At 45.2% G+C, this 13,232-nt stretch overlaps 1 protein-coding gene across 2 annotated transcripts in view; it reads right to left on the bottom strand.

Moving 5' to 3' along the window:
- USP46 (ubiquitin specific peptidase 46) overlaps positions 1-12,824 on the bottom strand; it is a 66,309-nt gene extending 53,485 nt beyond the window's left edge. The window contains exon 1 of one of the 2 annotated variants that reach the window (XM_029235286.1): positions 12,643-12,824. In XM_029235286.1, the coding sequence (XP_029091119.1) occupies positions 12,643-12,678 (36 nt within the window). In that variant the 5' untranslated portion in view covers positions 12,679-12,824. The remainder of the gene's footprint in view (positions 1-12,642) is intronic. The other variant, XM_029235287.1, reaches the window with a different exon arrangement.
- Positions 12,825-13,232: the final 408 nt, after the last annotated feature.

The raw sequence follows: 13,232 nt of genomic DNA, 5'->3' as shown, positions 1-13,232 counted from the left end.
CAAGAGTCACACATATTGAGAGTGGAGGGCAATCTGGCAGTTACAAATGCATCAAAGTTACAAATGCAGATCCATTTCTAGGAAGTCAGCTGACAAGATACACCCCAAAGTATGCAAAATGATGTAGGGACAAAGTTGTTCCCTGCAGCCTTGTTTGTAAAAAACCGAAGACTGGAACACTGCCTTCAAGCCCATCAGTTGGGGGCTAGTTAAGTGAATTCAATATGTTCAGGCAACTGAATACTCTGCGGCCATAAAAAAAGAATGAGGATGCTCTGTACTTACTAGCACAGACCCAACCCCAAGATACTAAAAGCAAAGGGCAGATCAAGACTGTTCAGTATATGCTACAAGCACTGTTTGTGTTTTTAAAAACTAGGAGAGAAATATAAACATTCTTGCTTGGGTATGCATAAGATACCTCTGAAGAGAAGCAGAAGAAACAGCAAATACTGCTGGATGCCAGAGACAAGAATTGGATGGTGGGTATAACTGCAACATACATCCTTTTGTACAATCTAAAATTTCTACCATGTAACTCATCTTCACCTTTTCAAAAACTTTCTTTAAAAATTCTTTTAAAAAAGGAAGAAACTGAGCTTAGTCGCCTCACGTGTTTTTGTTAGGAATACCTAACTGTACACCAGATAACACAAGAGGGCATGTTTATGCTTATCAGATGACTGAAAATCGTTTACCACGTGATGTGCCCTCATCACCAGGAAAGGAAAAACACAGTATCCTGACTGATAATTACAGAAGCTTTGCCACACACCCTCAGTCCTGCGTCTTCCAACAACATCTCAGTCGGAAATCACAGCTTCTTCCTCCTTTTGTCCGCTCCACGCACTTCCCCTCCCCAGGCTTGTCTCAGATTGGAAGCCACAGTGAGCTTACAACATGCTAGCTTACCTTCTCAGCGCTGCTCACCAGGAGGAATGGCTCTCATACAGACCCAGAGACCTAAACTCACCTGCCCAATGCCACAAAAGTGACAAAGTGGCAGGATCAAGATTGGAACCCGGGACCTCGGATCCCGAGATCAGGGCTCTTTCCACTACAGCCTTTGGACTCCTTTGCTAGTGGGAAGGAGGGGGCTCTAGAAGAAAACTGCAATAAAATGGCCAGGCACCGGGCTAAGCGCTAGACACAAATGATTCCACTTACGCCCCACAATGCCCCAGGGAGGGAAGTTCTCTCATCACCCACATGCCATGGATGAGAAGCAGAGTCTCTGAGAGGGTGGATGATGGCCAGCTCTCACATCCAACCAACCGGATCCCATCCACACGCTGACCTGCCTCGGGAGGAAGCGTGCCAGCCTGCAATCTGCAAACCAGTTTAACAGGGCTCCTCCAAGAGCCAGTTAGGTGAACCACCACAAAGAACCTCTTATCTGAGCCGATGTCTCCCGAACTGCAGACCATGAATGCCCAAGGGAGGGGAGATAATCTTAGGTGGCACGAATATGAACATTTTTAACTTTAGCAACTACGCTTTTGATATGTATTTAAAAAGCACATAACCAGCTCATCAAACCCGTTACTTCACAGATGTCATAGCACAGAATGAGGCCAAATTAAAAGAAGCTGAACAGATTTAAGGACAACTACTAAATAAATAAGTTCAGGTGGTTCTGAGATATAATGAAAACCGTGGAGGACAACAAACTGACACTTGAGAATCACTGGTCTAAGGAAGTGGATCCGGTCCATGGCTTTTCTCTAGAGGAAGAGAAGCTTGGGAACTGAAAACTTGTATCTAAATGACAGTGTCCTGTGGTGGCCTAACCTTGGGTTGACCACAGGCCTAGTTTGCCCTGAATAGCTCTGATTACCCCTATAGATCAATGAGTATCAAATAATTGGTTTGAGCATGCCCCCTCTCACTTTAAGTGTCTGACCTGGGGAAGAAATTGGAGAGCTGACTGGGAGTGATGTGACCTCGTTCTAGCCCTTCACACTCAAGAAACAGTGAGAAGGGACACCCACTTCCCCAGCACCCGCAGTCAGAACCACACCATCTGATGAATTTTGCCTCTGCTCTTGCCCAACCTCCTTCCCCAATCCTATTTTTCCCCAAATGCCCACTAAATGTAGATGGCAGGTCAAAATGAAAGGATCCCATTGGCTCCTACAATAACAACAGCTCTGTGCTTTGAACAAACTGAAGGAAAATGTTCATTCGCTAAAAGAGAATTATGAAAAAGTAATATGCGTGACGGCATCACAGCTCACAAAACGCTTCCGCAGGCAAGATATCCTTTGATTCTCAAAAAAAAAAGCAATGAGGAGGGTATTTCATCATGCCATTTTGCGTTGTAAAGAGATGGGGAAACAGGCCCTGAGATTTACCAAGCAGGATTTTAAACCCCAAACTGCTCCACTTTAGAGCTGTATGGAAAAAAGAAATTGTTTTCCTTTTCTCCCTAGGGTCTTAAGAGTGCTCCCCAAACCAGGAGCACCTGGTCACGAGAGAGGATGCTAGAAAGGCAAAATCTCAGCCCCACTCCTGACCTACTGAATCAGAATCTGCATTTTAACGAGATCCCCAGGTAACTCCTGCAGACAAGACAATTTGGGGAGGGATTTCCCTGGCGGTCCAATAGTTATGACTCCATGCTTCCACTGCAGGGAGCACAGGTTTGACCCCTGGCCAGAGAACTAAGATCCTGCATGCTGCACGGCATGACAGGGGAAAAAAAAAAAAAAAAAAAAGACAAGACAATTTGAGGAGCACTGCTTTACTGCAAGGCAATCCTTCCATTCTCCCATGCTACATCTCTTCATTCATTTATCCAATAATTATTTACTGTGAATCAACCACACTGTGCTGAATGCTGGGAAATCCCCAGTGAATAAGATAAACGTAGCTCCTGCCCTCGTGGGGTTGCCAGTCTAACACAGTGGTTTTTTTCAACCTTGGGTGCTGATCAGAATCAAGGGTGGCACTTAAGGAAAAAATGAAGGTGCCTAAAACCCACTCCAGACCTACCTACACCTCCATACAGTCAGAAACTGAGGCTGAAGCCCTAGATGCTGCTTATCAGACAAGCTCCAATTCATGCAACTACCATGGAGAACGATTTGACAATACCTAGGGAAGCTGCGGGCGAGCATATACTAAGAGCAGCATTTCCACTTCCTGGACTATATCCTGGAGAAATGGAGGCATGTATGCAAAGAAGACAGGAACAAGAACATTCACTGCAGCACTGTTTCCAGACAGAATATTCTGGAAACTATCCAACTGTCCCTAAATAAGGGAATGAATAAGTAAACCATGGTGAAGTCAAAAAATACTGTTAAGGAGCTCTTAGAATGAATAAATAGAAAATAAATCGATGTATATGTGTCAACATATTCTCTAATATAATTCTTGAGTGAAAAGATAGTCACAAAGGCTACACAGTTTTACACACACAGATATACTGCTTACGGATTCATAAATAGAAGTATAAAGACATGCATGGTAAACACATACCATCTTCAGGAAAATGGTCAGTTCTAGGAGGAGGGGATAGGAAAGAGATAGGGGTGGTTAGTGGTTTTTTTAAGCTAGCATATCTAAAAAATGATCTTAACCAAATATGATTAAAGTATAAGTCTGTTAAATCTGAAGGGTTGGCGTTTGGGTATATAACATATATTAAACTACATTCTTTTTTTCCATACTTTTTTGGGTGCTAATGTTTTGTGATTTAACTTCTTTAAAATTACTTTCAAAAGCTTCACAGGGGATGTGATATATAGCCAGGGTTGGGAATCCCTGTTATAGGAACATAAAGCAATAAAACTCTACTATTTAATATCAGGAAATACATCTACAGAATGGCAACGATCTATAGCTCTTGAAGTTAAATTACTACCTTAAATAATTTTATATAGATTTAAAAAAACCTTTCACATGGAAGATAATTTTTATAGGCTATATATTTTTTTTAGGAGGCCAAGGTTATTACCCAAGGAAAGCAACATTTCTCAAACTGTGATCCTTAGCTCACCTGCAGCAGAAGGAAGCGGGAGTGAGAAGAGGAGGGAATATTTATTAAAATGCAGATTCCAGGTTTCCTGCCTTAGACCTACTTAATCAAAATCTCTGAGGGCAGAAGCCCAGAGGCTGAATTTTTAATAAAAGAATGCACCTGTGGGCACAATTCTTTCGTACACCGAAGAACCACTCAAGTATATTTTTTAAGTTAATGTTACTCATATTTTTAAAACCATACGTGTCTGCGTTCAATAAGGTGACATTCATCATACTCTGAAAATTAAAATAAAGCACAGGGAATGTTTTCTAAATACTTGAGATCATAATTCCACAAGTACATTCAAGCAGATCCTGATAAAAACTGGTTTCCTGCACAGTGTATCTAACCTGAAGGACAAAGAAATGTATTTCAGGAAGAAGAACATAACTTCACGTTGCCTTTCTAAAAGAACTTCAAAAAGCAACTGGGTAAACAAAGCTCCACAGGTCCAGCCTTGCTGCTATTCTCACCGGAAGAGGCCCCAGACACGATTTTCACCAAAGCCAAATTCGATTAAACAAGGCATGAACGATGTAACTTGAACTGAGGCCTGGCTAGCACAGTAAAAGATCCCAAATTTCCTCTCAACACTCAAGACTATCTTCTCCATTCTAGTCTATAATCCTTTTGCTACATTTTCCCCACCTTGTTATCATGTCCTCAGCCTCTATCTTCCATTCCATCCTTATCTTGCTTGACTTTTTCTTTGGTCTCCCTGATGCTCCCCTTCATTTTCCTTTTCCCTACGTGCAGACAAAACCAACACCGCAATCCTGACCTTCAAGCCCTAGAAAACTGCTCTCGAGCCCCTGGATTCGAGCCCCTGGATTTAAAACAACCCAGGGCTTCCCTGGGGGCGCAGCGGTTAAGAATCCACCTGCCAATGCAGGGGTTTGAGTCCTGGGCCGGGAAGATCCCACATGCTATGGAGCATCTAAGCCCGTGTGCCACAACTACTGAGCCCAAGCACCACAGCTACTGAAGCCTGCACACCTAGAGCCCGTGCTCCGCAACAAGGGAAGCCGCCGCAATGAGAAGCCCATGCACCACAACGAAAAGTAGCCCCCGCTCTCAGCAACTAGAGAAAGCCCGCGTGCAGCAACAAGGACCCAACACAGCCAAAAATAAATAAATAAAAATTAAAAATAGTAATAATAATAAAACAACCCAGCACAGGGACTTCTCTCGAGGTCCAGTGGTTAGGACTCGGCGTTCCCACCGCCAGGAGCCCAGGTTCAATCCCTGGTCAGGGAACTAAGATCCCACAAGCCGTGTGGTGCGGCTGAAAAAGAAAAAAGAAAAGAAAAAAGAGAGAAAAAAAAAAAAAGCACAAAGGGTGGGGGGGGGGATAAATTAGGAGTTTGGGGTTAACATATACACACTACTGTATATAAAATAGATCACCAAGAAGGACCTCCTGTGTAGCACAGGGAACTCTACTCAGTATCTTGTAACAACCTATAAAGGAAAAGAATCTAAAAAATATATATATATATGTGTGTATAACTGAAACATTTTGCTGTACACCTGAAATTGACACAACATTGTAAATCAACTATACCTCAATAAAAAGTTTTTTTTTAAATAAAATTAAAAAATAAAAACCCAGCAGGGATGAAGGGAGAGAGTGGCATGGACATATATAACACTACCAAATGTAAAACAGATAGCTAGTGGGAAGCAGCCGCATAGCACAGGGAGATCAGCTGGGTGCTTTGTGACCACCTAGAGGGGTGGGATAGGGAGGGTGGGAGGGAGGGAGACGCAAGAAGGAGGAGATATGGGGATATATGTATATGTATAGCTGACTCACTTTGTTATAAAGCAGAAAGTAACACACCATTGTAAAGCAATTATACTCCAATAAAGATGTAAAAAAAAATTAATAATAAAAGAAAGAAAAAAACAACCCAGCAGGGCTTCCCTGGTGGCGCAGTGGTTGAGAGTCTGCCTGCCAATGCAGGGGACACGGGTTCGAGCCCTGGTCCAGGAAGATCCCACGTGCCGCGGACCAACTAGGCCCGTGAGCCACAACTACTGAGCCTGCGCGTCCGGAGCCTGTGCTCCGCAACAAGAGAGGCTGCAACAGTGAGAGGCCCGTGCACCGCGATGAAGAGTGGCCCTGGCTCGCCGCAACTAGAGAAGCCCTCGCACAGAAATGAAGATGCAACACAGCAAAAATAAATAAATTAATTAATAAACTCCTACCCCCAACATCTTCTTAAAAAAAAAAAAAAAAAAACCAGCAAAATAAACACATGAAAAGATGTTCAGCCTCACTAGAAAACAAGAAATTGCAAATTTTAAACCACAAAGATATCATTTCACACCCATCAGACTGGCAAAACATTAAGTCTAACAATACTGAGTGTCTGCAAGCATGTGGAGCAACTGAAACTCCCAAACCTGCTGGCTGGAATGCAAATTGGAGAGAAATAAGGCAATATATTAGAGTCAAAGATGCCCATTTCCTTTGACCCAGCCATTTCCCTTCTAGGTATGCACCACAGAGAAACTCTAAAGAGATGCACAGGGAGACAGGTTCAAAACTGACAGGTTCAGGGCACACACACACAGAATTCTAATCCAACAATAAAATGAATTAATATATTGTAGCACATTCATGTGATGGAATATTATACAGCAGCTAAAATAACCCAGAATTACATGTATTTGCATGGATAAACCTCAAAATCATTATTTAAACAAAAGCTAACAAATTGTTAAGCATTACAAACATGAGAAAGCAATACTCAAATCTGGTTTATGAAGACCTACATATCTAGTAAAGGTATAAAAACATGTGATAAACACCAAATTCAGAATAGTGGTCATTGTCTGGTGGGAAGGGAATGAGATGGGGAAAGGTTCACTTGTATTTGTAATATTTTATTTCTTCACAGGATGGCAGATACTGGGTGTTCACTCTTATCAGTCTCCATATTTTTCTGTATGCCTGAAATTTATCACCACCTAGAAAAAGGGTCCCAAGTCTGAGCTACTTGAAAGCATTTGGGGGTTCTGAGAGTGGAATCAGAACTTGATGGGGACTTCCCTGGTGGTCCGGTGGCTGAGACTCCGCACTCCCAACTCAGGGGGCCCGGCTTCGATCCCTGATCAGGGAGCTAGATCCCGCGTGCCGCAACCAAGACCAGGCGCAGCTAAATAAATACTTTTTTTTTTTTTTTAAAAGAATTTGATGGGCAGGAGGAAGGTTGAACCTACAAATGGAAAGCTCAGAGAACCAACAGGGTTCCCCTCTCACTCTTCAAACTACCCATGGCAAATAATCATTCTCAGAATTGTGGTAAAATTCCATGTAGAGGGCTTACGACATCCCCAAAATTCGAAGCCACAATCCCAGAACAGAAATATTCCAAAAAGCCTTTAGTGCCTGGGTTGGTTGCTGACACAGAATTTATTTGCCTCAAGAAACGTTTTTGCTGGTTCATTTTGGGGTGGCCTATTCTCTTTAAAGATCAGCAAGGCCTTTCAAACCCTTAGACTAGCATTTGGTTCCACCACAACTGAAGGTTTATTGTAAGAAGTTACATTAAAATATTTAGGCCAGAAAAGTTAACTAGACTAAAAGACACCATTTTTTTACATCTCTCCCAATCGATTTGCTTTGGGCTGGCTCCGTGGGTAGGCCAGAGATAAAACCACCAAGAGATACCTTTCTGATGATACCACAGAATTAAATACCATCATAAAACCTCAACTCATTCAAACTAACTACACAGACTGGGGCAGCGGGGAGAGGGAGGGGGAAGATGTGAACTAGACAATCTTCTCTTAATTGCTCAAGAGAATCAAAACTGAAAATTACTTTCAGTTACAACCCAAACACACCAAAATTCCACATTAATGAAAAATAAATAAATAGGTTTTATTGTTTGGGTGAACTGGAACACACATAGTTGATATCCAGAAAATGGTATCACATTAATTCTAACTAAATATTGTCATTCAGCTTTGTTTTCCCTTACGATTCCAAGAAAAACAAAGAAGAATCTGTAGACCTAATTGTCAGGTCCTAACCCAACACAAACTCCTCCATATTAGATCTGAGAGGCCAGAAGAACAGAGTTTTTCTTTAAACATTAACCCATGCCACCTCAGGCTGCAATTTCTAAATCTGACAAGTATCAGTGGAGATGCTCACACATGACCTTAACCTCTCCGAGCTGACATATTAAATTCAACTTACAATTTCCAATTATCTTTGACAACGGGAAGGAGTAACAGTAATAGAGGAAGAAGCAAGTTATCTCTTCCAAATTTTGAGATTTACATATTTTTAAATAACTTAAAAATTTTTTTCAACTATTCTCAAAACACTTGCCTCAAATAAGTAACTGACTTACCAACATAAAGTGATCTCTATAAAAATCCTCTAGCGTTGTTACAAATGTTTACTAATTTTACTTCCCCTTCATATCAAGGTGACTTCATCTATGTACAAGAATTCAAATCTGGCACTCACAGTGGTGTCCAATAATATCCTGGGGTTGTTCAATGAATGCTGAAATGGTAATATCTGGTAAATTCAATACAGTTTTAAACAAAGTAGTTAGCCACTCAAGTAAAGACTCCAGAAACTACTACTCACTAAGAAGTTTCTGACAACCAAAAAAATATATATCAGTTTTACAAGCTGAGGAAAAAACTAAGGTCCCAAGAAATATAACAATTTGTCCAGAGGCACCATTAGACTCAGGCTTAGCTGGAGAGACACTCAATGGCACAGATTCCAGTTCTAAGTTACGCTGACTATAATCATGTTCTCATACCAAATAAAAACAATAGTCAAACTTGAGTCAAATGCAAATTGTATTACAGAAACATCCTGCTGTGTTCATCAGTCCACTGAATCGCTTCTGAGATTTTGTTCAACCTTTAACCCTGTGGATACCACACTGCATTGAAATTGTTTCATCTTTACCAATGTTTTACCCACAAGGTAAGAAACCACTGAGCTCCTTGGGGACAGGGACTCACCTCATTCAATTAAGCACCTGCACATAATATGTGCCAACACTAACATAAAGGTCCTCAACAGATGGCCATTTTCAGGAACAAAATGTAATCTATTTGACACACAGCATTTCTTCCATGGCACAACTTACAGCGCTATTAACAAGTGAAATTAAGATTTGATGATTTAGGCCAATTTGCATCAGTACCAGTCACATTTCTAGAGGGCACATTTGGTTTCTCCTAACAAATGCTTCCTCTTTAGAAAATTCCTCAGGCTCTTCAAACAGAAAATCTACCCCCAAAAAACCTTCCATTTGTAGGGCCATAAAAATATGTAGGAAGTTAAATCCATTGGTCTGGACAAAAGTCACAAGATTATCAACAAGGAACATTTCCTTATGCTTGGTAGCAGCTAGTACATTTTAAAAATTACAACACACCAGCCAAACAAGCTTTACTATCTCTGAACCAGACACGCTGTGTGGCTAAGCTGACAAGCCCTAAGCAAGTTGATCAAGAATCACTATGACAAAAAAATAAAAAAAAAAAAAAGAATCACTATGGCAGGAATTCACACGAAGTGAAATTAAAACAAATGGGAACTCGCATTAAACTGCCAATGGAATATAAAACTTCAGTGGGGTAGGGGACAAGTGGGGGGATGTGAATATTTTCCACAACCCCTGTATCTAAAACTGGCACAAGAAGTGTGGGGAAAAGAGAAGGTGTTTATTTTTCAATCACACAAAGGATTTGCTACAAGGTTTTTCCTGCTCTGCTGGGTCCTTTCTTGTCCGCTGGATGAAACAAATCCACTTCTCAATGCTAGGTCGGTTTGTACAAGTCTTACCTAGAAGGATGGTATCTTTTAACACTCTTTCTGGACACACATCAGCCTGTTTAAAATAAGCCAAATGACCTGCTTAAAAAAAAAAACAAACCTGCCACTCGTTCTAACTACGACTCAGACCAGCTGGGACCAAATGGAGTTGGGAGTGGGAAGGATCAGTAAGAGCCCCAGAGAGAAATGAAACAGTGAGGAGAGACCCATAGAAAACCTACCTGGAAACAATGCATCATCAAGTGAAGAATCTAAAGAGAAGTCCAATGAAAAACGTATGTTTGATCAAGCGAAAAGACAGCAGTCTCCTCATCACGGAGCCTCCTCTGTGGGAAGCAAGACTGGGAGGGGCCACGATGACCTGAGCAGCCTTTTATAAGGGGCGGAGTTAAGGATTCCCGTCCCAGCCTCCCTATACTGCAGTCAGCTTGGTTTGCATAAATGAACATGTGGGTTATCTTAGTGGCTGCTTCCATCAGGTACAAGAAGACATCAAACCCATTGTCCTTTAAACCACTGAAGATGACATAATAACGAGAAAGATGATGTTGATAACAACTAACACTCAATGAGTACTTGCTACATATTAGGCTCAGTAACTCATTTAATACAACAGTCCCATGAGGTAGGAACCATTATCATCCCCTTCTTATAGATAAGGAAAGTAGTAGAGAGAGCAACTTGTTCAAGGACGAAAAGCTAGTATATGTTAGAAGCAGGTCACTGAACCCAGGAAGTCTGACTTTAGAGCCCAAGCTCTTCATATCACTTACTCCAGGCACAGTGTCCATATAGAAACTAGAAACGTAAGACTCCCTAGTTATGAATTATTGGTTCCTCACCTCACCTGGGTGATGACCCTAAATTTGGGGCCTTTTTAGGGACTCCATATGAGGTGCCAACTTTCCAGACACAGTGCTAGCCCGCTCCTCTCATGTCCTCCCTGCAGCTTGCCTCCCTGGCCAAGTTTCACTGGAAACAGGTTGTGACATTCTACTCAGGTGTGCCAAGAAGCCCCAACTGCACTGAGGGCCAAAAAAAAAAAAAAAAAAAAAGCAGGGGACTGACTTCATCTTGGGACATGCTAGCACTCAAGTTTCCAGCCTGCTTCAATACAGAGAGGTGTTGCCACACACAAGCAGGACAGGAACACCACCAAGAGCTTCACTGCCCTGTAAGCCCGAGGCCACCCCAGCAGGCACGAAAGAGAGTATTGGAGATGCTCTGGTTTCAGAGTTCCCCTCAGGAGCTGGTCTTAGCAGACAGAGAGATGGAGATGAAAGGCATCATCTTTTCACTGCACCAAGCGACATTAATGCCACTCGACAGGAAGGAGCAGAAGACCTGTCTCTGTGTGGAGAAGGAAGGAAGAGAGGAAATGTAAACGTGCCAGGAGCCACTCACCACATCTGGTCCTGCACCAGTAACTTTGCAGCTATCACTCTGGGAAGGCCCAGCAACTGCTCTGCCGACCACAGCGGTAGCCGCGTCCAACGGTGCTGAAAACTGAAGCCAGCACCAGTGGGTCTTGGTTCCACCCCTGAGCTAACACATGCCTCCTTAATGCTCCTTTCCCATGTGTTAATCTTGCAACAGAATGTGGGACAGAAGATTTATAAAGCTGGGTGATGGGGGAAGGGCAGCCAGATCACCTTACTCGCAGGCTTCTCAATCAAGCCTCCTCAGATTCCCTTTAGTGGCCTGTATTATTAGCTTCAAGGGAGGTTCCCCCAAACTGGCATTAAAAGAGCATGTGTTCCACTCAGCTGGGGGGAGGGGAGACTTGATGCGGGGCGGGGGAACCCTGGAGAGCTAAGGCAAAGCACACACTCTCTCATCCTGCACAGGAAGGCAATGCCTTACTCCAGGGAGCGAGCTGTGCTCTCCAAGGCTCTGACAAGTAGAGGTACCAGCAGGATGCACCCTGGGGACCCAAGGGCTGGAGGCTGTTCCTGCAGAAAATGAAAACGAAGGGAAAGCAATGGGAGAAACCCAAGTTAAAGTGATCACCACGTCATGGACCCAGTCCAAATTGGAGCCCAGCGAGGGCCCCTTGCGGTGTCCACGCCCACCAGTCCGCGCTTAGGTCTACAGTGGATCAGGCAGGATAATCCTGGAGACCAATTCCACGCCCCCAGCCGGCCCCACCCTTAGGGCCTCTAATTGTTACTAACTTATAACCTTGTCCCCCTTTAACAGAGAGGAAAACTGAGGCATCCAAAGCAAATGCCATGCTTTCCTAAACCAGGTAGAAGTTCACTTCCCTAACCACAATTTTGCACTTTTTTACAGCTCTATCACATTTCAGATTTCACCAGATACACCTACTGCCTCTGCAAAGTGAATCTTAAATACAGTTTAAGGAGTGAACTAAAAAATGAGATGAGGGCGGTCAGGGAGTCCGGCAGGGCTTATCTGTGGCAAGGACAGGATGGGTGCCCCCCCCCCACCAGCTTCTCCTCCAACCCGGTCCCCCGGGACGTCCGGGTTCTGCCTCCCCCCCAAGACGCTTCCACCGCAACCCGAGGGCGGAGGCGCAGCGGCTCGGCCCGGGGACCGGCAAGCGGGGTCCCTGGTCCCGGGGCCGAGAAGGGGGCGGGGGGCTCGGGGCCGCGACCGGCCCGCCCTGCCCGGTGGCCGGGAACTTCTGGCGGCGCCGCGCCGCCCCCCCCGCCCCCACCCCCACCCCCACCGGCCGCCGGGCGGGCGTGCTACTCGGGTTTCCCTTTCTTCGCCTCGCCGCGCCTGGGGCGCGACCCCCGAGGCGGCGGCGGCGGCGGCGGCCACTCACCATATTACAGATGGAGGCGATGTTTCGGACAGTCATTAGTCTAAAGGTTACAGCGATCCCGCACCGCCATCTTTACAAGGTGAAAACAGGACCGGCCATGGTGAAGCGCTCGCGGGGAGGCCGGGCGCGGCGGCGGCGGCGGCGGCGGCGGCGGCGGGGAGGCGGCCTGGGGTCCGGCTTTCAGTTTGGCTGGGAGAGGGAGGCCGGGAGGGAGAAGAGGAGGAGGGGAGGGCGGGGAAGGCGGGAGGCGGGAGGGAGAGCGGAGGGGCGGGGAGTGGCGGAGCGAGGGAGCCTGGGCCGCGGCCGGCGGCGCCGGGAGGAGGGGCGGTCCGAGCGCCGCGTGCAGCCCGCGCCCCGAGCGCTCCCGCCGCGCGCCCGGCCTCGACCCAGCCCCGACCCGGACCCGGCCCGGGTCCCCGCGGCTCCTCCTCCCTCCTCCGCCCGCCCGCGCCCCCGGCCACCCCGGCTCGGCCTTTTTTCTTTTTCTCTTCTGATGTCCTGCTTCACTCTGAACGGGTTGGAATGCGCGGCCAGGCCTTCGGCTCGCGCGGCTGCCGCAGGTCCCCCGCGCGGACCCCGACGCGTCGGCG

Source organism: Monodon monoceros, unplaced genomic scaffold, assembly GCF_005190385.1.
Source record: "Monodon monoceros isolate NGI ecotype Baffin Bay Population unplaced genomic scaffold, NGI_Narwhal_1 Super_Scaffold_20, whole genome shotgun sequence".
Taxonomy (NCBI): Eukaryota; Metazoa; Chordata; class Mammalia; order Artiodactyla; family Monodontidae; genus Monodon; species Monodon monoceros.
The sequence above is the reverse complement of the archived record's forward strand: the minus strand, read 5'-3'. Positions and strand labels throughout refer to the sequence as shown.